The 25000-nt window shown below is 35.7% G+C and overlaps 4 protein-coding genes and 2 long non-coding RNA genes across 6 annotated transcripts in view; 2 read left to right on the plus strand and 4 right to left on the minus strand.

The window, feature by feature from the left end:
* Positions 1-1297: 1297 nt before the first annotated feature.
* Positions 1298-2118, minus strand: LOC111438634. Its single transcript, XM_023076516.1, has 2 exons — positions 1499-2118; positions 1298-1447 (listed from the first exon to the last, which is right to left on the minus strand). The coding sequence occupies exons 1-2, from the start codon at positions 1951-1953 to the stop codon at positions 1306-1308; spliced, it is 597 nt and encodes a 198-aa protein (XP_022932284.1). The 5' UTR covers positions 1954-2118; the 3' UTR covers positions 1298-1305.
* A 1013-nt stretch (positions 2119-3131) lies between these two features.
* Positions 3132-7005, minus strand: LOC111438632 (aspartate carbamoyltransferase, chloroplastic). The gene is made up of 6 exons (XM_023076514.1): positions 6769-7005; positions 5406-5970; positions 5189-5328; positions 4178-4351; positions 3725-3961; positions 3132-3644 (listed from the first exon to the last, which is right to left on the minus strand). Exons 2-6 carry the CDS (start codon positions 5950-5952, stop codon positions 3537-3539), a joined length of 1206 nt encoding a protein of 401 aa, XP_022932282.1. The 5' UTR covers positions 5953-5970; positions 6769-7005; the 3' UTR covers positions 3132-3536.
* Positions 7006-8997: 1992 nt separating this feature from the next.
* LOC111438635 (uncharacterized membrane protein YuiD-like) lies at positions 8998-18186 on the plus strand. Its single transcript, XM_023076517.1, has 5 exons — positions 8998-9182; positions 12408-12564; positions 17257-17307; positions 17559-17651; positions 17957-18186. The coding sequence occupies exons 1-5, from the start codon at positions 9058-9060 to the stop codon at positions 18014-18016; spliced, it is 486 nt and encodes a 161-aa protein (XP_022932285.1). The 5' UTR covers positions 8998-9057; the 3' UTR covers positions 18017-18186.
* The window catches only part of LOC111438637, a 19831-nt gene continuing 8884 nt past the window's right edge, over positions 14054-25000 (minus strand). Inside the window, exons 2-3 of the long non-coding RNA XR_002709706.1 lie at positions 20105-20115; positions 14054-15059 (exon numbers count right to left, since the gene is read on the minus strand). This is a non-coding gene — a long non-coding RNA (uncharacterized LOC111438637). The remainder of the gene's footprint in view (positions 15060-20104; positions 20116-25000) is intronic.
* Positions 18751-22558, plus strand: LOC111438636. Its single transcript, XR_002709705.1, has 3 exons — positions 18751-18760; positions 18934-19028; positions 22549-22558. It is a non-coding gene; the product is annotated as an uncharacterized LOC111438636 (long non-coding RNA).
* LOC111438631 (adenylyltransferase and sulfurtransferase MOCS3) overlaps positions 21642-25000 on the minus strand; it is a 3496-nt gene continuing 137 nt past the window's right edge. The window contains exons 1-11 of the mRNA XM_023076512.1: positions 24771-25000; positions 24593-24685; positions 24442-24497; positions 24213-24277; positions 24047-24121; positions 23834-23912; positions 23616-23654; positions 23363-23471; positions 23017-23135; positions 22375-22491; positions 21642-22242 (exon numbers count right to left, since the gene is read on the minus strand). The exon at positions 24771-25000 is cut by the window's right edge and continues 137 nt beyond it. Coding sequence (XP_022932280.1) covers positions 21847-22242; positions 22375-22491; positions 23017-23135; positions 23363-23471; positions 23616-23654; positions 23834-23912; positions 24047-24121; positions 24213-24277; positions 24442-24497; positions 24593-24685; positions 24771-25000 — 1378 coding nt within the window. The 3' untranslated portion in view covers positions 21642-21846. The remainder of the gene's footprint in view (positions 22243-22374; positions 22492-23016; positions 23136-23362; positions 23472-23615; positions 23655-23833; positions 23913-24046; positions 24122-24212; positions 24278-24441; positions 24498-24592; positions 24686-24770) is intronic.

Genomic DNA, 25000 nt, shown 5'->3' on the forward strand with positions numbered 1-25000 from the left:
TTTTTTTTTTTTTTTTTTTTTTTTTTTTTTTTTTTTTTTTTTTTTTTTTTTTTTGTTTGTTTGCATATTTTTAGATAAGAATAAAATGTTGGGTACAAAGCAAAGAAGGATGCCTTCCTAATTACAGGTTCAATCCAACAACGAAAATTAGATAATAACCGTAAAAAAAAGAATTGGAGGAAACAACTTCGTGAGCTAAACCACTAATTAAAACCTTAAATTTTATCAAAATACAAAAAAAAAAAAAAAACAAAACAAAAATGTATTTGGTCCCTTATATATTCTTGAGTTTTAGAAGAGGTGCCTCCTTTTTGGCACCTTTTTTCTTTTAAAGATCCCTTTGTTGTTTGAAAAGAAGAGATTCTTAGTTACCAACAACAAATAATGCAAAAACTTGGAATTATTATTATGTTAAGGTAGGTTGGTAGCATATCTATAATGGGTTTGAAGGGCAGAAAAGGGCAGGCATGGAGCATGTCAGGTGTGCTTAAATTTTGTGAGTTTCCAATTTCTTTATATCACTATCAAGTGTTGTTGATATGTATGTCCTTTTGTTTGGAGGGAGAATAACTTAAAATTCTTTTCAAAAGTTTATCACTTTTTGTTAAAGCGCTTTTCTAAAGTTGCTGCCTCTCACAGATGTAAAACCCCAACAAATCTCATCAGATGCTCTTCTACTTCATTTTGAGATTATCAGCTTCTACTTCACACATTCTTTGAATATCAAGTTTATTAATATATCATGATTTCAATATTTGGGATTTGTCGTTCGAGCTTCCCCTTGAAGTTTTAAAACACGTCATGAAGGAAGATGGATTGGAGAGGGAAACGAGTGACAATGAGGACACTAAACCATAAAAGGGGTGGACTGTGAGATCTCACATCGGTTGTGGAGGATAAGGAACATTCCAAGGATGTAGAAATCTCTCCCTCATTTTTAAAACTTTGAGGAGAAGCCCTAAACCCTAGACCCTAAACCCTAAAGAGGACAATATCTACTAGCGGTGGGTTTGAACTGGTACAAATGGTATCAGAGTTAGACAACGGACAGTGTGGTAGCGAGGACGCTGAGCTCTAAAGGGTGGTGGATACCAAACGGTGTGTCAGTGAGGATGCGGGGCTCGAAAGAAGGTGGATGGGAGGGTCTCACATCGATTGGAGAGAGAAACAAAACATTCTTTATAAGGATGCGTTTTTAGCTCAGAAATGATAATATCTGCTTATAGTGGGCTTGAATCATTAGATATTTCTATCCTTTTTCAAACATATGTATGTTTACTCATATTAATTTCATCCATATGTAAGTTATGTAAATGATTTATCCCCAGACATTGTAAATGCACTAAAATAGAAGTGATATTGGTAACACGAGTTAATCCAAAAGTAAAACAGAAACACAATTGAATAAGCTGAATTAAACTGCACAAACCCTTCCATTTTAGTTTTACAAAAAAAAAAAAAAAAGACTCAAAAGGGTTTCCGATAGAAACCATGAACATTCTTCCAAGACTCCTGTTTCTGCATCTCCAACTGCTTATAGAAGTTCCCAATAAACGTCTCAGCTTGGGCAAACAAGTCTTGCCCATTTCCACCGGCGCCGCCGCCAGAAGCCTCCTCTTCCGCCTCCTCACTGTCGACATCTCCGATGAAGAAAATGGTGGAAGCAGAGGGACACTTGTTGAGAGATTCGATTTTGGGATTGGGAGGGGGAATGTTGTCGGAATGGGCCTTCTCTAGAGCCCTGTGGTTGTTGGCAGAGGTGTGAGGGGAAGGGGTGGTGTTGGGGCTGTGAGCATTATTTGGGAAGGCAGAGGAGAGAAGGCCAAGGATGAGGAGGTTGAAGACGAAGTAGAGATATGTGGGTCTAAGGGATGAGGAAAGAAGAGGCGTTATTAGAAGAAGAAGGGTGAGGCACAAAACAAGAACAATTTCGGATCTCTTCAACCTGCTCATGCCTTCTGATCTTCAAAACGACACTAAAACTGTGTACACAGTTGTTGTTGTTGTTGTTGTGGAAAACAGAGTAAAGCTTTTGGCCTATTTATACACACAACATATTCACTTTCGTTGCTCAAAATAAAGCACTAATGGATCAAAATATATATATATTATTGGTTTTTTTTTTCTTTTTTTTTTTTTTTGGCGTATTTTACAAATCTTATCCATTACTTGCTTTGTGTTTGCATGCTTCCCGCTCAAGTGTTTTGTCTGTGGTTTCTAATTTCTTTTCGTTTTATTTTTTTCTTCGTCAATGTAACAGTAGTTAAAAGATAAAATAAAATAAGTTAATTAATCAATTACTTTAAATAAATAAATAAAAACTGATTTTTCATCCCTAACGACCCTTCCCTAAAATATCTCAATCAACTATTCTCATATCTCAATCAACCATTCTCAAACAACTAAGTAATTCATAAAAAAGAAATAAATTTTAGGTTTAAGTAAAAAAGAAATATACAGTTAAGTTTAAGTAAAAATAGATTTAATTTCATTAGAGGGAGAGATGTTGAAGAGGTTTATGTCATATGTTGATTTGGTTGCAATGAGTTATTGTCAAAATTGGATAATATGATCCATGCACATAAAATAATATTGACATATTATTTTAATTTAAGTTTTACCAACTAACACAATTTAAAAACAATGAAAATAAGGAATACAACTTAATTTTGAGTATAAAACAAAATATTATTTACGTATAATTTATTGAAAAAAAAGAAAATCAAAAGTACACAATATTTTTTTTTAGTTCAAAATTTTCACTCAAATTACTTATTATTCTTGAGAAAAAAAGTAAAACAATATATTAAAATATTCAGAAAAAATTAGTATGACATATATATGTTAAAAATTACAACTAGGAAAGAAATTCTAAAATAACAAAATTAATAATAAAAAATTAAAAAAAGAACGTTTGAAAAAGTTTTTAAAATCTAAAAAAAGAAAAAAAAATTGAATAAATTCCCAAACAAGTTCCAAAAATTAAAAGATAAAAGAAAAGATCAAATGGGTTTTAAATAGAAAGCCATAAACTAAAAGAAATTGGATACAACTTGTTCTAAGCTAAGAGAGTAGATCCCCATCTTGGTAAAAGGATTCTATAACATATGGTTCAAGGTTGACATGGCCAGTAAGAAATATGAAGCAGTGCTACCAAATTCGAGTTCAGCAGTCTCCAACTAAACAGAGACACACCCTGACAAAAGTTCGAGAACATCGAAGTTTAAGATTTAGGGTTTAAGGTTTAGAGTTTAAGCACTCGTTCAACTATACAGCCAAACTATAAAACCAAAGGAATGACTGATGTGAGAGCTTAAAAGTAAAATGACCATGCAGTGCAATGGCATTCTAGCTATCCTTAAACTGAAAAACTCAGCAAATCATACTCGCATTTCTCTGCTAGCGAGCGGGATCAAGCCATTCGCCTAGTAGCAAACTTAAAACTCGCCCCCATTATAATTTTAGTAATTTGTTTAAACAAAATCATCCTAGAAAAGCATGTATAAAATGTCGAAACTTACAATGGTGGCATTTCTTCACCATCCAAGAAGCAAGAGTTTCACAAGTGCCATCCGAATATAGAGACCATTCTTTGCTTGTCGGAAGTAGGCAGCCCTCGGATCCTCATCTACATCAACAGTGATCTGCAAAATAATGTATAATTTGTAGTCACGACATGTTTGACAATAAATGTTAGAGAATACTTATTATTCATCTTTGTTACCTCATCAAGCCGAGGAAGGGGGTGCATGACAACAGCATGTCTCTGCATCACTTTTAACACATTCTTATCCACAATGTACTTGCCTCTAGCTTGTTCATACAGATCAATCCTCTCCCCAAATCTTTCCCGCTGAATACGAGTTTGATATACCACATCACACTCGGACGCAACTTCCATCAAGTTCTCACATTCTTCCCATTTCACACCTTGTGATGACAAATACTCTTTTATATCATCCTAGATGAACAAACAAGTTCAACGGTTAGAAGATCTTAACCTCACTAGTTACTTCCTACAGATTTGCCTTCAACGATTTACCATAAAATACCAATAAGTAAAGCATAATCAGTTTATCCGGTAATTATTTCTCCAAATATTGCTTCCCAATATCATGGTACAACAAAGAATGTCAGCCGATAGACAATACTGTCATATTTTTGCTTCAGAAGTTACCTTCATTTTTACAACATCTGGAGAGACAAAGTATATCTTCACGTCTTGATACTTGGCGAGCAAATATGCAAGTGACCGTACAGTTCTACCATTGGCAAGATCTCCCACAAGCCCAACTTTAATTCCATCCAGTTTTCCTATCTCTCTCTGAATAGTATATACATCTAGAAGAGCCTGCCCGAAGAAGGTCAAGGGTTCAAAAAAAGAAAAAAAACAAAACAAAATAGATGCACTTATCCATCATAGCAGAATATTACGAACAGCATTATTTTCAAGTTCTTGCAAAGCTTAGCAAAAGAAGCTATGGGGTCAAAAAAAAAAAAACAAAATAGATGCACTTATCCATCATAGCAGAATATTACGAACAGCATTATTTTCAAGTTCTTGCAAAGCTTAGCAAAAGAAGCTATGGGGTCTGGATCCATACTTCCTTTTCTGATGTTTTTTTTATATGACCCTCAAAATGAATCAAGTACCTCATTCTTTTATCATATATTCATGGTAATCAGTGGTTCTCATTGGAATCAAACGCAATGAAAGATCAACATTCATACACTTGTTTGAACTCTTATACAAAATTCAGCAAAGCAAGCAAATACAGATGATAGGAGATAAAGTCATATTTATTTAGTGGCTGTTTATAACAATAACCCTTAATTGATTCGTTTCTTTAAGAAAATATTTGTAATGTGGATGTAACAATTGAGTCGATTCTTTAATAATTTTGCAAGTACTATGGCACTTACTATTTATATTGCTTAATGAATGCAGAAAAGCGGTATATAATTAGTAATTTGTCAACATCAACTTTTCTTGTGAGGACGAAACTCGGTGAAAATTTTGGACATCAACAATCTTTCGAATGAACATACTCATTTCAAATTTCTACTATTCATGCTGTACTCCGTCACCAACAAGCATGCTTATAACACTTCCTTACCATTTACACTTACATGTTACGTATTCATATCAACCATTATATTACAAGACTAAAAAAGGAGCTGACAAAACCTGAGTGGGATGTTGTCCAGGACCATCACCAGCATTAATAATAGGAATGCCAGCAGTTGCGGCAGCTTTCTTAGCAGCACCACTTTCAAAATGCCGCATTACAATTATATCTGAGTAGCCCTCAACAGTTCTGATGGTATCTGCAATCAAGTGCATATAAATTACAAGTAAACTACCGTAGGAAGGTGAAGAAAAGGAGGTGAAACAATTCAATCACCTTCGAGAGTCTCTCCTTTGGCCGCTGAAGAAAACTCCCGCGCATTTTCAGTTGTCAATACCTCCCCACCTAACCTTTTCATGGCAGATTCAAACGAAAGCCTAGTTCTAGTTGAGGGCTCATAGAACAGGGTAGCCATCAAATATCCCTTGAGCATTTGGCTTTTAGATGAACTCTTTTCAATCTTTTCCATATCATGTGCAACATCGAAAATATCATTGAGAATCTCTCTATCAAATTGCTGAGATTCGATCACATCATCAAGCTCAAACTTCTTGCTTACAAAGGGAGAAAGCGAATTTTCAATTTCCACAGCACGGCACAGGATTTCATTCCTCATTGGAGATTTCTGAATATGTTCCCAGTTTGATGAATTCTCGTTATGTGAAAACTTGGCACTTGTTAGGAACTTGGTTTTGGAGTACCCAATCCGGGAGTAGGATGAACATAAGTTACCGTACATATAGCCCTTACAGCGTTTTATTGCTGTTTCGGTGGACGCATGCTCTTGCAATGAGTATGTCAGAAGGGATGATGAAGCAGCCATTTTAATATCCAAAATATCCTGGATAGGCTCAAGTTATAGTAAAATAAGCCTCCTTATTTAATCGTCTTTGACATAGCCAACTAGCATGGAATGTATCAAATAATAAATGAAAAAAAAAAAAAAATTGTTCACATAGCATACAAAAGCATTACTACATGCGTCTGCAACTCTGCCTTACAGAAAAACAGATGCAGTGAGGTAAAAACATGGCGCAGGAGACTATTATAAATCTCGTACAAAAGGCATGCAAAATAAAATAAAAAAAAGGAGTAGCCCATCAATACGCCCTGGAGCTTATGGAAACTAAGGCATGTTTGGATTGATTTTCAATGAAATGCATTTTTAAGCACTTCAAAAGTTAATCCAAACAAACCAGCTCTATATTAGAAAGGGATTAGAGAGGTCTATGTCTAAGAGGTCGCCAAAAGAAGGCCAAAAAGGAAAAACACTAGGGTTTTCAGGATAAGGCAGCAAAATATAATTTATCCATTTAGAAAAGATAGGACGGAGTGTTTCCCAACTCCTCTGGTTCTAATAAACAACAATTTCGAAAATGCAAGCACAGATACTAACATATATCTGCTGAAATGAAGATTGTTCCGAATCCTCTCTCCATCTCAAACACGATTACAAGTCATCCACGAAAGGAAGCAAAGAGTAAAGAGAAAACAGAAACCAAGGGAACAACACAGAAACAAATCCTTAATAGAATCCATTGAAGTAAAGATGCAATTCACAAGGAATATTAAGAACAATTAGCCTAAAAAAACAAGCGATTAGAGCGAAAAAAAGAAGTGAAGAGATGATATGGAATACCTGAGAGTGAAGCGAAGAGTGACCGGAAAAAGTAAAGGAGAAAACGCAGAGGGAGCGGAGAAGAAAGAGGGCGAGATAATGAAGGAAGAGAGAGGAGAAGCAGCCGGAAGCGTTGCGGGTTGGAAGCGGAAGTTTTGAAGAAGAGATGCCGCTGAAGGCGCAGAGGAAGAAACCGGGGGCGGCCGGAAGCGGATGTTTTGAAGAAAAGATGCCGCTGGTGGGAATCACAAATTTAACAAATTAATTTTTGGAAAATTATTACCAATCATTTTAGAATTTTTTTTTTGTATTTTGTTTTTAAAAATTGTAATTTTTAGCCGAATACAAGTAATAATAATAAAATAAAGAATTATCAAATCTAAATATATATCCACGAAAATATTACCGCCAGCAAATATATTGTCCTCTTTGTACTTTTTCTTGAGGGGACACACCCTTATAAATGTGGGACATCACAATCCACCCCTTCGGGGCCCAGTGTTCTCGCTGGCACTCTTTCCTTCCTCCAAAATCCATCCCCTTTGGGACCCAGCATCGTTACTGACACACCGCCTCATGTCTACTCCCTTCGGGGAACAGCAAGAAGACTGGCTCTAATACCATTTGTAATGCCCCCGATCCACCGCTAGTAGATATTGTCCTCTTTGGATACACCTTTGAAAGCAGATGTCTTGGAAGAAAATATATTATTTGTGATAAATGAAAAAAAGCTTTCATTTAATTTTAAAGGTCGAAAAGATATTTAAAAATAAATGCTTATAATCGTGTACACACAAGACAAGCCATTTGTAAGGAACCTCTTATTGTGGATAGGTATGCATATGCACAACAAAAATGTATCGAACGTAAAACCATTAAAAAAAACAAAACAAGACCAACTCTCATGCACACAGACATGACATGAGTAATTACCACAACATATATTATATTACTCTAATATAATTTCCATGTACACAGATGATTAATGGTAATAAATTATTACATAATATAAAAAATAAATAAATAAATAAGAAAATGGCAAAAATGTAAAAAATTTCAAATTTTAATAGGGTGGTATAATTTTGAATTATAAAGAGAATCTCAATCCATCGTAACAAAAAGTGTCCAAAAGAAAGAGAGAGAATTTATTAGAATAAAATAATTGTGAAAAGAAATTTGTTCCTTTGAATTTTTCTTTTTTTCCAAATGCCCAAGCTTACACTTTGGACCTATATGACATCGCCCCAAAGCCATCCAACGACTGAGATTGCCCCGAACTTGCTCGAGATGGTGAGAATAGATGCTTCAAAAATTGCATTTTTACCTAAATTTCATATGGGGATTCCCAATAATTCTAACTAAATTAGAGTCTGTGCTCGTAGGGCTACTGAAGGAGAAGTAAAGGAGGACCTACATACCACCAAACTTCCTCAAACTTATTCCTATACATTCAAAGGGATACTACCTACATTCTTACTGAATGGCGACTCGTGCTCAATAATACAAAATATAAACTCATGAAAAAAAATGTATAACAAAAACGGTGGAAAAAATTATTAGTCATCTGTAACTCCTTTCTCCCTCTACGGTATCCACGTTCACAGATCTTGAATTCCATAGCCATCAAAAAGTCTCCTTCAACTCGAACGAATATGTAGAAATCAAAAGGATTTTCCCCCTCCAAAAGGACTCACCTCTTTACGCCAAGAATTAGAGGCTTCTACAAAAAAAATTTGCAACATTGGAGATAATGTCTCGACGTTATATAATTTTTTCAAAATTGACCTGAGCGAACTGTGCGTGTTGTGGCCTTGGGCCTTTTGGGTTGTTTGGTGCATTTTGGGAGTTGATACATCATCAGTAATGTCTAAACAATGTCTGATCGAGTCTTTTGACTGCAACACCTCTTCTGATGATTTGAACTCTTCAATCCAATTAACTCATGTATGCATGCAATAACACTCCCGTTTGCTTCAAATACTTGAAATCTACAAATTATACAAACAATCTCGTGAAATTCACTATAACTACCATAGTTGATCGAACAATGACGGTGGATCGAGTTCAGATCCACTATAAATGAGGAATAATTGAGAATAATGTCAATATATATATATATATATATATATATATTAATTAATTAATTAAAGTGGATGAAGGAAATTAAAAAAGAAAAAATCTTATATGATCATCCAATTGGACCAAAATTAGATGTATTTGTTATTTATTTACTTCTCACATTAATTCTTATGCTGCTGCGTTCTTCATTTTCATTCTTCTTCTTCTTTCTTTTCTAAGCTCCGGCCTCTGATGGACGAAGTGATCGTAGCAGCCGACGCCTCGTACAAGCCTTCACTTCTCCCCTCAAATCTCCCTCTCCTCTCTGCCTTCCTTTCCTTCGCGCTCGCTCAGTTTCTCAAGCTCTTCACTACCTGGTACTCTCTATTCCATCGTTTCTCCTGCTGCTGTTTCTTCTTAATTGCTATCTTATGCTGCTTCTATTTGATGGCTTCTTAATTTGTCTCCAAGGTCAATTTATGAGTCTGTTTGAGATCGTCGGGTTAGGTTTCACTGTGTTTTTGAAAACTGGGTTCTAATCCCCCCAATCAGATTTAGGGTTCTATTACACCCACCTTCTTTTTGAAATTTTGTTGCGTTGTAACTTTTTTTAAGCTTCCATTTATGTTTCTGTAACTTCTCTACCTTGGGTTGGTATCCCACTGTTCTAATGTCTTCAAGGGAGTAGATTCTTGTAAAGTTAATGCGATAAACATTAGTTTAATTTTTTTAATTTTATTAGAGAACTTTTTTTAATTTTGTTCTATATCGGAATTAATTGATTTTGGTTCTTTAGAGTGAATTCAAGTGTGCTTCTTGATGAAACTGGTATGTATCAGATTGTAAAGGGAATCTCTTGATTCTTGAAGCAAGGAAGTGAGGGAGGAATGAAATTGTCTCGAAGGGGATTTTGAGGTTCTCACTAGCAGAGAGACATAATGGAGGCAAAAGTCTAGGGTAAAATGAGTCAAAGAATGAGATTGGAGGACCTCCTACTTTGATAAAATGGTCAGTGCCAAAAGATCTTGGAACTGTATTTTGCTCTGATGTTGGAGGATGGGAGTGTAGTGATCAAAGATTGTCGTTGAAGAGGATATTTTGGAACTTCTTCTCTACCTTACATGCGTCTAATGCTATTCCTTACTCATTTGTAGTTGGTTTGGACTGGGACCCCAATTAGCAATGTGGAATGGGATTTCCTTGAACTTACTATTCTAGCTGGAAGAATTGAGGCCACAATGTTTAGTTGCGAGGGGAAAGGTTCTTGGCCTAGATAGTTTGTCTGTGGCTTTTTTTTTATTTTTATTTTTTTTTCAAGAGAATTGGGTTTGATAAAGTTTGATTTCTTTTGGTGTTGAACTCTATGGGAGAGGTGTGTGGGATGCAACCATGAACAAAACATCAAAACCTATTTTTGCTCAATTTCAAAGAAGTTGGATGCTAGGAAAGTCAAGGATTTTAGGTCTATTAGCTTGGTTTCTAGTCTATTAAGGCCACAAATGTAGTTGCTATGGGGTAAGGCTTTTGGTCCAGAAATTTTGTCTATATCTTTCTTTCAAGAGAATTTCGATTTGATCAAATATGATTTCTGTAGGTGTTCATTGAACTCTTTGAGAGAGGTGTGGGGATACAATCATTAAAAAAATGTCAAAACCTATATTTCTCTATTTCCAAGAAGTCGAATGCTAGTTAAGTCAAGGATCTTAGGTCTATTAGCTTGGTTTCTAGTCTATTAAGGCCACAATGTTTAGTTGCAATGAGGTTAGTCTCTTGGCCAGTTAGTTTGTCTGTGGATTGAGATTTGATAAAATATGACTTCTTTAGGTGTTCATTGAATTCTATGAGAGAGATGTGGGGGGTGCAACCATGAACAAAACGTCTAAACCTATATTTACTCGATTTCAAAGAAGTCGGATGCTAGGGAAGTCAAGGATTGTAGGTCTATTAACATGGTCTCTAGTCTTTGGATGATCATATCTAAAACTTTGGCAAAATGAATGTAAAAGGTCCTCCCAACATTATTTCCTCATCCCAGGGTGCTTTTGTGAGTGGGAAACAAATCCGTGACTGGGTTTTGAAAGTGAAAGGCATTAGATAGTATTGAGTCATGAAGGAGGAGAGTGCAATCGTTAATGTTGACTTTAGAAAAGCATATGATCATTTTTGTTTGGAATTTATGGATGATTTTTTTTAATGGGAAAGATGGCTTTGCTACTACGGTTATAGGTAGTGTATCCTCTTTCCCCTTTATTTTCCATCTTTATTGCTTATGTTCTAATTCACCTATTGATGAGAGGCGTGTTCAAGTCTCTCATTTACAAATGAAACCATTTTTGTTTTTAAATAAAAAATATTATTAAGCGAATGAAACAACACCACGAAGGCTATGCTGGGGAACTTCCTCTTTAGACTACACATGCAACCATACTGCGGTCATGTCCTTTCAGATTTGAGAACATGTGGCTGGACAACCCCTCCTTCAATCTTCTTTTTCTTCGTGGTGGAATGTGGAAAGCCCTAAATATTGGGAAGGTGTTTGGTTCACGAGGAATCTGATGGCCCTCAAAGGACTATTAAATTGTGGAACAAAGAGTTCTCTGGGATTTTAAGGAGTAAGAAAAGGAGGTGTTGGCTAGAATTAATGCTTTTGACAACCTCAAAGAGGAGGTAACCTAAATGAAACCCGGAAAGAGGAACATTTTTCTTTAAAACTGGAATTTGATGAGAGTTAGTAAGGAAAGAAACCACCAGTTGGAGGCAAAAAGCTGAAGTGAGATGGGCCAAGGAGGGAGGTTGCAACACTCTGTTCTTGGGAAATGAGCGCGAAAATAAAAATTTCATTGGTTCTTTGGAAAATAATAATAGGAGGTGCTCAAGGGAGACGAGAAGATCGAGGGGGATTTTTTCTTGAACCTCTATGCACCAGTTGTCGGGCCCAAGGCCTTTGTTGAAGGCATTGATTGGAGTATGATCTCAAAATAATCAGGAAGTAATAAAAGAGGACCTTGCGCGAGTTTTTAAGGGGTTTTCTGAGAGAGGGATCTTGGACAACACCCTGAATGTGAGGCCTATGTTTGCTTCATCCACAAAAAAGAAAGGGCGAATAAGGTTAAAGACTTCAGCCCATCGGACTCATTACAAGTGTGTACAAAATCATTTCATCAAGCTTAATGTGAGTTATGTGAACTAGTATTAAGGTTCATCCTTGTTTGTTTTTGCTTGTCTTTATTATTTGTTTTGAGAAGTGCGTTCGGTTGGTGATAACAAAAATTGAAAACAAGGGATTTAATAGAAAACCAAGTTGTATTCCATGTTTTTATTGTTTCTAAATTGTGTTTGGTAGTAAATTTTAAATTTAAAAATATGCCAAATTGTTTCCCTTCTTGGGTCACACAATCCAAATACTATTTTGAGTGATTAATTAATTCAATATTATAATTAAAATGAATTTTTGGGGACTCAAATTTGTAATTTTCAGATATAGGAGACAATTTATTTGATTAGCAACAGATAATAAGTTAACGTAATCCTAGAGCTATACTGGGCTGTTCTTTCTTTGCCGCTTCTTTCTTGTTTCACTGATAATATAATGGATTGTGCAGGTTCAAAGAGAAGAGATGGGACTCCAAAAGGATGCTGGGGTCTGGTGGAATGCCTTCATCACATTCGGCCACTGTAACGTCTCTAGCTGTAGCTATTGGCTTGCAAGAAGGAACTGGGGGACCAGCTTTTGCACTTGCTTTGGTTTTGGCATGCATTGTACGTACTTAACTGCCAGGTCTTGTTCATTATTTGAGTTAACTTTTATAATGATATCTTTTATTGTTGTTTTCTGTTTGATAATGTCAAACGTTGTTTGAATAAATATCTATAATCATGACTCTCTTTGGAAATTATAAGAAATCTTCAATTGTCCAAAATTTCATCAATTATTTTTTGATTCCCTGGGAGATTAAATTAGAGAATTCCATTGATTTTTGTTTTTTTGAGGAATTTCAGTATCGGTACCTATCAACAAATTGCCATGATACATCATGTTTCATCATAGGGGATTACATGGCACTTTAGATCTGTCAGTGGCAACAATATTTACATAGATCAAATATCTTCAACATAATCTGGCAGCTAAGATGAAGCCTTCAATTGGCATGCGTCTGCTGTCATCAAGGATTTAGATTTTGATGTAAATGAATATGTTGAGATTTCAATTATATAATCTATATTCATATAGGTAATATTCTTATTCGACTTATATATATATACACTATATTTGTATGGTACATTTGAAAGATATCAATTGTATGCCGTAGCTTCGTTGTATTGAATGGTTGATATATCATTTGGTTGCTATGAATTAAGTTACTAGTGGGTGGGTGATTTTTATATTCCTTGAATTCCTGAAACTGTTGAAGCAAATAGAATTAATGACTGGTATGTTTTGGTATATCTTGTCCCTCATTATTGCCTTCTTTTTATTTGATCTTTCAATTCTGGAAGGACTCTTTATTGACAGAAATTCAAGACTTGTTTTCTCTATGAACACAAAAACCCATCATTGCATCTAGAAATATCTCTATTGGTTCCTGTTTTAAATTTTGAGAAGCATCCTTGTGCATCCACATGATTCATCCTCTTAGAATGACAAACATGGTCATAGCTCAACTAGCATAAAACATGTTCCCTCAACCAAGTGGGCATTGGTTCAAGTCGATCCATCCTCTTAGAATTATTTCAGAAACTGAAGTTTCAATAAGTTATAATGTCCTGTATGGCAGTTATCTTTTTTGAGAAGAGAGACAATTTCATTGATAAATGAAATAGGTGGAGAAAACCCCGAAACACCTATAGGTAAATTCTGTGAAAGTGTTCTCCAATGAGAAATTAACAAAGAGGTTATAAGTATTAAAAGGGTATTTACATTTACTCCAATACATCGCATGAAACAGAAGTAAATCCATAAAGCAATTAAAGGAATCTCAGTATCTCGGAAAATTCTGACATTCTGTTTGTCCAGAGAGACTATTAAGAGCCAACCGTAGCTACCAAAATTGAAGCAAGAAAATCAAAGATGGTGTTAGGCAAATGTATGGACCAGTCGAAAGCAGCGAGAATAATATCCCAGTATCTAGAAGTAAAATACAGCGAGCAAATAGGTGACTAGGATTCTCTGAAACTGCGGAACACATAACACACCATGATGGAAAAAGGTTGATGTATGACATTCTCTGTTGAAGATTACGTTCCCAAAGAAAGATTTTAATCAATAAGCATCTTGCCAAATCACTGAGTATAGATTATTCAACAAGGGTTCATTTGTACCCACAATATTTTTTATAAGAGATTTAACAGTAAAAGTATTGGAAGGATCAAGAGGCCAAGACCAATAATCATTCAGGTTCCTTAACCTAATTGAGGATAGAAGATGAGAGAGATTGGACCATTCAGTTGTCTCCAATTCATTAGGGTTCCGACAGAAGCTCAAATCCCAGGCATTAGTAAAGGAACCCAGACGTCAGCAACTGGACTATTTGGCTGAGAAGTGAGTCTATAAAGAAGAGAGAAGACAGTATCAACAGCTTCATAACTCAACCAAGGATCATGCTAAAATGAAATTGATCGACCATTACCAAAACGACAGTCATGAGACTTAACAAGAGATAAACTGGAGCAAATATGACGCCAAGGTGATTTGTGTGAACCTCTCAAAATTAGACGAGGCCAAACACAATCAATCTGGGAGCCATAATATTTAGCAAAAATAAGTCTGCGCCACAAGGTGTCTCTCTCGTTTAGAAATCTCTAAATCCATTCAGCCAAACGAGCCAAATTCCGATGATAAAAGTTCCCGATGCTAATGCCACCTAATCGTTGGGGAAGCTATGTTGTCTCTCGATTAACATAATGCATTTCACCTTCTCCTTTGGAACCTTTCCAAAAGAAACTATGAACAAGTTGTCCAAAGAAGAGGAAATCTTTGCTGGCAGTTTAAATTACGATATGTAAATTGGCATACTAGAAAGGGTGGTTTGGATAAGGCTATGCCTACCTGCTTTGGAAATAAATGAATATTTCCAAGTCCTAAAGGTTGTGCTGAATTATTTGAAGAACTGGCTACTGGAATGAAGTGTATTTTTTAATTACGTCCTAGTGGAAGACCACTATAGGTGGAAGGCCATGAACCTTGTTTACAACCAAAATATGTCAACAACCAGACCAGTTCTATCTCATAAAGGTAGACCACGATAGCTTCACAACTCACTCTTAGAAAGATTAATATTCAAACCAGAAGCCAATTAAATTGATTTCACAATATTAAGATGTGTCAAAACTTCTAATCCAAAGTAGAAAACAACCATGCATCATCATCAAGGATGGGTTGTGATCTTTCCCAATTGAGCATCATGAGATATTAATCTGCTAAGACACTCAAAGGCTAAAAGGAAGAGAAAAGGGGAAAGCAGATCACCTTGAAGAATGTCCCGAGAAGGGACGATTTTACCTCTGGCTCTACCATTAATGGTAATCAAATAGTTCATGCTAGAGATACAACAACGAATCTATTTTCTCCAAGTTGAGCTAAAACCTTTTGCATGAAGAATAACGTCCAAAAAATCCCAATCAACTTTATCAAATGTTTTTGCAAGGTCCAATTTTGGAACCATACTCTTATTACGAGAGACATTCCAGTCTGATACCAATTCATTGGCCAATGAAGAAGCATGCAGAATTTGTGGATTAGCTACAAATGGCAGTTGATTCTGAGCAATAATAGTAGGAAAGAGCAGTTTCAATCTATTAGATAAAACACAAGCAATAATCTTGTATTCACATGGAATGAGACTGATTGGGCTATAGTCAGTGACAGATTTGGAGTCAATTCACTTTGGGATTAAACAATGATAGTTTCATTCAACGCCACGTTAATAATTCCAGAAGAATAGAAATCATGAAGCATGACCATTACATCATGCTTAGTAGTGTTCCAAGAGTAACTTAAAAATTTAGCATTTAAATCATTTGTACCAGGAGACATACTTGCACCCATAGAATCACAACTTGGAATTTCTTACGGACATCATTACTGGTGGCCTATAAACAACAGAAAGCTAAAAAGAAAAACCGTCAACCATCAAAACATGAACAAAGACATAGAAGTGACCTTGGATAACCTCTCACACTGAAAATTTTGGTTCACTCCTCAAAACAAGGATACCCCCAGAGGCTCCAATCAAATCAAGTGATGCCCAACTAATATGAGATGAACTCCAAAGAGATTTAACAAGATAATTGCCGATCTCTGATTTTTTAGTTTCCTGAAGAAAAACAATTCCCAGATTGGATTGATGAAGAGTTTTCTTGATCAAAGGTCACTTTCTCCATGATCCAGCCCCTGAACATTCCCTGAGATAAATTTCATTGATCAACCGATTCTCCCTTCAAAAGAGCCGCTGAGGTTGTTTTATCATAATAGTGGACAGTGGTATGGAGATTTTGCAATTCCGTTTTAAATTGGAATTTCTTCCCAGAAGTTGTCATGATTTCTTTTTAGTTGGTTGTGGTAGAGGGGGACAGCCATAATGCAAAGACCATGTTTACTCAAAATTGAGGTCAAATGGTGAAGGTACGAGAGCAGGGAAAAGGGTGAGGGGTATGCAGTTGGAAAGGTGTTATGTTGGATGGGTGGGTGAATGGATTGATGGTTGAATAAATAGGGTGAGGTGAGCTCCAATAAGAAAAGTTCAGGCTGTGGGGATAATGGTTGATGAGGTTGAAGAGAGATAGAGGCATCAAATGAAGGCAGGGATAAATTGGGTGATGGCTGATGAAAGATGAGGCTAGCTGAAGGAACTCCATGAAAGCGATAGGCCAGGAGGTTGCACGACTACCAGATGAGTTCATCACAAACAATAGAGAGAAGTTTGTGGTCAATGGTGATTGATCGGTTGGAGTAATTTCATTAAGGCTGTATGGCTATGGGCATGGTGGTTGGAGGGGGAGCAGATGGTTACAAGCCAGAGGAGAGGCATACTTGTGTCTCATTCTTATAAATTAAAAGATCTTTGGGTTTGTCTTAACATCTACTTCTAGATTCTAGATGCTTCTGTTGTTGGAATACTTGTGTATCCATCTCGTTGTCAACTTCTTTTCTTTATAAATCAGGGCTTTCTATTTTATAGTTCAAAACGAGTTTTTATATTTCTCCTAATGAAGATTAACTGAGCCAATCCCAGTAAAGCTAGAACTCGAGATGTAATCACGTTATCCCTTTATTGTAGAAAACAGCTGGTCGACAGCTTACCTCATTTCCTATTCTTACTCCAAAAACTGCGACATTAATAAGATAAAAAGAAATCCAGGAGATGACTCTTACTCATCACTTCTTACATAACAGATATTCCAGTTGTTTTTCTTATGCTTCCTGTACTAACGACGTGCTACGATAATTGACAGGTAATGTATGATGCTACTGGTGTTAGACTCCATGCCGGTCGCCAAGCTGAAGTACGGTTGTTGATTCGTATGAAAACACTTTTATTTGTCAATGGTCTTTTGAAATCAATGGCATATTTTGAAATTTTCAAATCAGCCTGCCCTTTACACAAAGCACTCATGCTGTTTAGCTTAGGGCTTTGAAAAAACCATTTCATCTAGAAGTTTGTATCCTTTGAAAGGACCCATTTCATATTAATTTCATATCTACTACCTATATCATAATTTTCCTTGCTTGATGTAATATCTTGCGTATGTTTCAGCTATTAAATCAGATTGTCTGTGAACTTCCTCCCGAGCATCCTGTCTCGAGCGTTAGACCTCTACGGGATTCGCTTGGCCATACCCCGCTCCAGGTTTTTCGTCAAATCAAATGTCTTTTAAGTCATCATAGTTTATTCTTTTTAGTATTCACAATATTCTCTGATTGAGCTTGATATCATGTTATAAACTGCATTATTCATCCAACATATTTGGTTACTGATATGGTCTGTGTTTCGGTTGCCATTCGAGGGATCTTCATCGATCACTAAAGGTTTTCCAACTTCCACACGCTTTGCACTTGAGACATTATCCGAATTTCTGAGTCTCCTTCCCTCCCATTGCCCCTTTGGGAATTATATGGTTGATATCTAAGACATTGATATGGGTTTGGGTGCAGGTGCTTGCTGGGGCAGTGTTGGGATGTTTAGTTGCGTACCTGATGAGGGTTTCAGATTAGGCGTACAGTTCAGAGACATGTCCTTAAATTTGTGCTTGCTTGTCTTATCCAGTTGAAGGAATGTAGATGTACTTAGCTTCCCACTTAGTACGTAGTATTCTTATTGTTTGTCGAATAATATACACATATATATAGAAATTTTGAATGGGTGTCTATTCGTATTGCATCAATTTTCTTTTGAAAAAATTATATTTCCCATGTAAGTATTGAAAAGATACTAACTAACGACTCTATGAAAGGTTGTATGTCATTTGTATTTACTAAAACATACAGATGAGCCTGCTTTAGTTGTTTCTTGTCGGGTGTCATGGAAGTTGCAGATGAGGGTTGTCTCCTTTGATCAGTCTGATTTCGATCTTTCCAAGTCGAATAGGTGACATTATGCAAAAATTCTGTGTAAAACTATATAGGTTTTTCAACAATGTACTCCTCAGCATTACAACCTTCATATCTATTTCGATTTTCAACAAATTCCTTAATAACTTTAATGTACATCATGATAATGTGTATCTCCCATGGATCTCCCTTTGATGTTAAAAACTTGGCATAAACTCGGGACAGAACAGATGATTGCTAAAATATCATCACTAGTCTAATTCAATAATTATACCGTCTCTACTATATAAGTATCATTTCACCCCCATTGAATTTTATCCCAAGAATCACAAACAAAACAAAGTGTAGTAGTATTTTACATAATGTCTTGTAATCTCTTCTTGATTGGTGTTAATAAAGTGTGCGAGTGTTGTTCGATAATCTGGTATTAGAGCGAAGTTGGTATAGGTTGTCTAATCTCTTGAAATTCTTAGCATGTTCTATGGTTACAGCTATGTTTGATCTTCCACATCAGAAACAATTTTTTGAGATTATTAGTTTGTGAGTTTCTTTGTGTCGTGAGTAGTTCGTAGCTTTATAAGTTGTGTCGAAAAAGCTCGTTTGGTATTGCTGAGGTATAACTAACACAATGAGTGATTTTCAAATCGGTGGAAGAATCAAGAAACTCAACAACACAGTTACAACATGTGATGTCCTTCTCTTTACAAGGACAAGACCTATGAGAGTCGTTGGCAAGAGGGAAACTATGCCGCCAGAGGAGAACCCTAATGGCGTCTTGCACAAATGAAGAATCAAAATAGTCAAAACAATGTTTGTCTTGAAGACCACAATCGAAAAAAGAGACGTTAGAGCACATTTGGGATGACAAGACACTAAAAGAAGTATGAGACACGTTCATGATATTGTTTTCAAAGAAGACGATACGAGGCTACAACTTTTTGAGGATGAGCTGTTATCAATCTCACAACGTGACATGACAATTGCTCAATATTTCCATAGCCTTCTTCCTTCTGTTCCCACATAGTTTCTCTAGCTCGATGGTTTTTGTTGTAGTACCTTAATAAAAATTATTTTCCTGATACATAGGACCTTCACTTCTCATGCTAAAATTCTTATTGGTCTATCATCATAATTTAGGTTAACGTTTATCGGTAAGGATTCGTAATCTACCACATGAGTTAGGTCAGTCACATATATTGTGAAGCGTGAGTTCATGGAATACGTTATGCACTACAGAGAGGGACGGTGGTAGGGTAGATATGTATGTCACCAGTACGATTCGATCTAGAATGTTGAAGGTAGAGGGAATGAACTCTTCATCCATATAGCGGAAGCATTATGAACCGATTTGATTTTATTAAGAATTAAAAGAGAGCAATAAATACGAGAGCAAGATCTTTACCTGCTAGAAACTGTAGCTACTCCTTGAAGTATTCCAACAACGTAGAAGTTCTTCTACATTCTACAAGATCTTCATTGTTATAACTCGAACTCCAAAGTCAAAACTTATGCGAGTCTCTTGAGAAAAAATTCAAAAGAGATTGGAGAATGAGAGTTTCAAAAAAATGTGAGAGAACATTTTGGCAAAACCAAAGGATGATGGACTCTTAAAAATCTTTAGCAAATAATATATTTAAATATTTAATATATTATGATATAATATTTTATTCAAATTCTATTTAAATGTTATAAAATATTGTAATATACATTTGACTAATTTGAATGAATTTGAATGTCATTCAAATTTCATACCTATGTTTTTACTTGATGTATAAATATATATGAATTATTTTAATATTTTATGTATAAATACAATAAATATATTTCTTTTCTTTTAATATATCTAATATAATAAATATTAATTAGAACCGTTCACATTAATAAATTTTTTCATTTTGATTTAATCTATCTAATATATTAAATATTAATTTGCTCTTTAAATTAAATATATTTTTATATTTATTTAACCTATCTAATATCTTAAATTTAAACATTTTAAATTAAATCTATTTTCTCTTTTACATTTAATATATTTAATATGTTAAATATTAATTTGATCAACTATATACTATTTAAGATTATTTAATAATCTTGAATTTTCATATCATGAATAATATTAAACGGTAAATAAAATAATAAAATAATTATTAAAAACTAAATAATTAATTACGAGGCAATCGGAGAGTTTGATGAAGTGCGGGCTTAGCTTGTCCCTTATTGACAACTCCAAGTTTCTACGCCTCAAGTTGACATAACTCTTTTGTCTACTTTGAGTCATGTGCATTCTTGTCTCGATCTTTTACATGGGCTCATTGGTGGTTTGGACTAACTCTCATCCTAATAGTCACGTTTGCCTACCTCGTCCCAGCACACCGAGGTCTTTATTCCCCATAGGGTTAAGACTTTACACAAAGTAACTTGTGTAAGCTTGTGAGTCCAACAACCCACCACTACTCGAATGACAGCATGACCTTTTGTTATCTGAGATAAACCTTGAAAGAATTTCATGACATAACCAATCAAGAGGTTGAACCTTTTGGTGCCCCTTAGAATCACTAAACAGTGGTTTGGACATATCCTTTTAACAACCTCCATTTGACCTACCACCATCTTGAAGAACTTAATTGATGTAGTATTCACTCACGATGCATCAATAATTCAGTACAAATTCTAAATTATGAACAAGGTAAATAATATCATGTTGCTTCGATAAATATGAGGTAAGATACTGTCCTTTTGATGTTACTTTAGTACTCCAACTTGTCATCTCTCAACTTTATCCATATACTCTCTTTTTAAGTTATGTTTTGAACATGATACTTTTGTAGGTCAACTATATTGTTCAATATATATATATATATATATGGTAACATGATACTTTTGTATGTCAACCATATATTGTTCAATATATATATATGGTAAATTTTACACGGCAGACTCTTGAATTAAGAAACTTGTTTTTTTGTCCCAACAGCTATGTAAAGTAAACCTCAAAACAAAACTAAATTAACTTGTGTTACAATTCAAAGGTTAGCAAGAAAGATAGTGAAAGTGTTACACTTCAAAGGTTAGCAAGAAAGATAGTGAAAGAGTTGTCTGGTCAGATGATAAAATTTATTTAAGAGTTTACAAACAAAACTTTCACTTCCACAACATTTGAAGTAACAAAAGTCAAAACATCATTGAGAATACAATCTTTTTCTCGAGTTCAACAAACGTCTGACTAGAGCACTTGAACCTCTTACCTCTTGATTAAATATAAAAAAAAAAAAAAACATTTTAAGCTATGTAACTAACAAAAATCAAACAAAGCTAATAAATTATAATGGAGAAATTATAAGAAACTATCAGTCATAGAGGTGGCATTTATCATTGTAACCATCCTTTTCAAAACTATGTCGCTACTAAGTGAAACAAACAAGTAAACCATTTGTGTATGGGAAGGCAAAGGGCTGTGGTTCAAAGCAAAAAATATACAAGAATGGGCGACCAAATTAATAGGCAGGGAAAGTGGGGTCTACCTCGCGGGCCCAACCCTCCAATCCACCAATGATATCCTTAGCTGAACTGAAACCTTTCTCCTGGAGAGCCTTGACGGCTCTTTGAGAATCATTCCCTCTCCTACAAACAACGTATAATTGAACATCACCACTGGAGGAGTCTGAACCCTGTTTATGTTCCTCTTCCTTCAAAGCCAAACCAACTTCTTCCAGCCTTCCGTCCAAACTAGCCAGGGGAACGTTAAGGGAGTTCGGAAGAGAAACAATTTTGAAATGGTGCTCGGGACGGACATCCAAAAGCACGTGTGATTCGCCTTTATGAAGTCGATCACTGTACTCTTTGGCACTTATTCTTGAGTGTGGCTCCAGTAGTTTTAACCTCAGAGGAGACTGCAAATCAATAATCAGAGGAACTGCTTAACACATGCTCGGTTTTAACCAAATTACGCTTGGCTCGAAAAAAAAGTGCGCCAGATGATATGCATAAAGGAAAAGTATTTGCACATGTAATTCAAAAAGTACCGTAGACAATGGAGACTGGGTGAACTTCTCATAGTCGAATTCTTGAAATTGTGCTGCTTTGAATTTAGAATTTTCTCCACATACTTCACACTGCAACGACCTTCCACGAATCTTAACCTGTGTTTAACTATACAACTTAGTATGACTTAAGAGAAGGGAAGCTAGAAATGACAGTCTATAACACAAAGGAAGGAAGGCTGGAAGAATCTTTCTCGTTCCGCTGGCTAGTTTGGACGGAAGGCTCGATAGTTAGGAACCCTAATTCATAGTTAGCCTCAGACATCCATTGTTCTCTCTATCTATTAAGCACATTCAGAGTGCTCGATAGTTGTATAGTTAGGCTCGATAGCCTGCTTTTCAGACATCCAGAGTTCTCTTCTATTAAGCACGCCCAAATATTCGAACAAATGACCTCGGAAGCCTCAGGTGAAGACGACTTTCACTATTCAAACTGATTCCCTCCATGTCCAATCAGATTTTCATTTAAAATCATCATAGTTGTTAAAAATTAGAATGAGTCTAACAAGATCATCTTCCCAACAGGGCATAATGGTGATGGGTAAAATGATATCTATGATACTAACAGTTAATAGCATTAAAATTAATCAGTTGAAGAAAATTATATATAAATGCGAAACATACAATTCGGATCCTTGCAGCTAAGGCATCAAACAGAAGCATCCGTCCAGAAAGTGGCTCACCAACTGCACTTGCAATTTTTATAGCCTCCAAGGCTTGAAGACAGCCAATGATCCCAGGAACTGGATAATAAACAGCACAAAAATATGATTAACGAGGAAAGCTTGTACATGAAAATCAAATGCACATGAACTAGAGCACCGTTATGTTGCACTACATTTCATTTCCGGGTTCTGCAGTACATACTATGTTCAAGAGAAAAATAAAATTTGGAGAGCAGACAAATCATCAAGAGGTTGAGTGAAAGGGTTACTGGCCTAATGGAAAATGAAACAATTCATCAACCTACCTACTCCAAGAACACCACTATCAGAACACCTTTGGCACGCTGTTGTTGGCGGGGGAGTTGGAAATAGGCATCGGTAGCATGGACCTTCATTGTAATTGTAAACTGTCAGCTACACCAAAAGGATCGAAAATAAGATTGATTAATGAATTAATTTTTGTATCAGAGATAAAAATATAAGCTAAATTATCATCAGTCTAAACAATGAATTTATGCGATTCTAGAATAACGAACTGAATTCAACTGCTTAGAGTACCTGCCCCTCCAAACCTACAGCTGCACCAGACACAAGAGGCTGTAAGAAAATCATAAGATGATTAGTCTTTGTCAAGGAAAGATACAAACTAAGCTGTTCAGTTATGTCATAGCAGCCATTAGTTAAACTAATAGAACTTATGATTAGCAAATTCAATGAAACATCCATAATTTCCCGACTTAAATTACTTTCTAAGAAGAATAGAGTTTATCATTTACCTTTCCCAGCACCACACAACAATCACTAATCATGTATCGGCTAGGAGCATTATCTGTTGCATCTACTATGATATCATATCTAAGTTTTTGTAGTTAAGAAAATCGAAATGTTCAAAACAGCAAACAGTAAAACACAGGACGCTCATAAGCAGATAATTTAAGTCAGGGTAAGAGTAGAAATATCAAACTCTAAGATCACTGCAATAAGGATACTTGCTAAAAATTTCTAAAGCGTTTGATGTACGAAGAGCTTCTTTGTGTTCAACAATCTGGACGGTAGAGTTGATCCTAGGATGAATGCACATTAGTACTACCAAACCATGAGCTATAAAACTCCTGCAAACTTCTAAAGGCAGAAAAAAAAAGTGGTAAAACATACGAGTGACACGTTGCAGCAGCAGATTCTACTTTCGACCGTCCAATATACGCCTCAGTATGGATGATCTGAGATATAAAATGTATTTTAGTCAGTAGATTTATAATCTAGTAACAGAATCATATCAATGAAACAGAGTTCTAATAGCTTATAAAACAAAAAGGCTAAAAGTACTTGAAATATAAAGTAATTGAGCATTAAAGACTACGAAAACAAACAGACAAAAGGTTACCTGCCGATGCATGTTATTCAGTTCAACTACATCATGATCAACAATTCCCAGACGACCTAGAATCATAATTCCAAACATATGCAACATTACTCAATTGAAAACAATAAAATATACAGTTCTAATCAAACTTTAAATGGTACAAACATCTTACCAACCCCACAAGCTGCAAGATACATCAAAGCTGGTGAGCCCAACCCTCCCGCTCCAACTACTAAAATCGAAGACTTCAAAAGCCGCGATTGCGCTAAAACAAACGCAGTTAAGTTAATTAATGCGTCACTTTGTAATCGCTTAGTCAATTCGAGAAGGAATTGGTAGAGAAAGCAGACCTTGGACTCCGAAGGTAGGAAGGAGGAGGTGGCGACTGTATCTGTAAATCATGTCGGGGGACAATCCATGAGGAAAAGTGGAGTCGAGAGTGGATACTGAAGCGGAAGGGGCATGAGAGACGCCATTGTTCTGGTGATGATTCAGGTCGCGGAGCTGGGACTCGAGAGATGAAATACGACGATCTAAGTCGGACCTGGCGGATTTCAAGGTCTCGATTTCGTGAAGAATA

The sequence above is a fragment of the Cucurbita moschata genome, unplaced genomic scaffold (assembly GCF_002738365.1).
Source record: "Cucurbita moschata cultivar Rifu unplaced genomic scaffold, Cmos_1.0 Cmo_Scf00078, whole genome shotgun sequence".
NCBI lineage: Eukaryota > Viridiplantae > Streptophyta > Magnoliopsida > Cucurbitales > Cucurbitaceae > Cucurbita > Cucurbita moschata.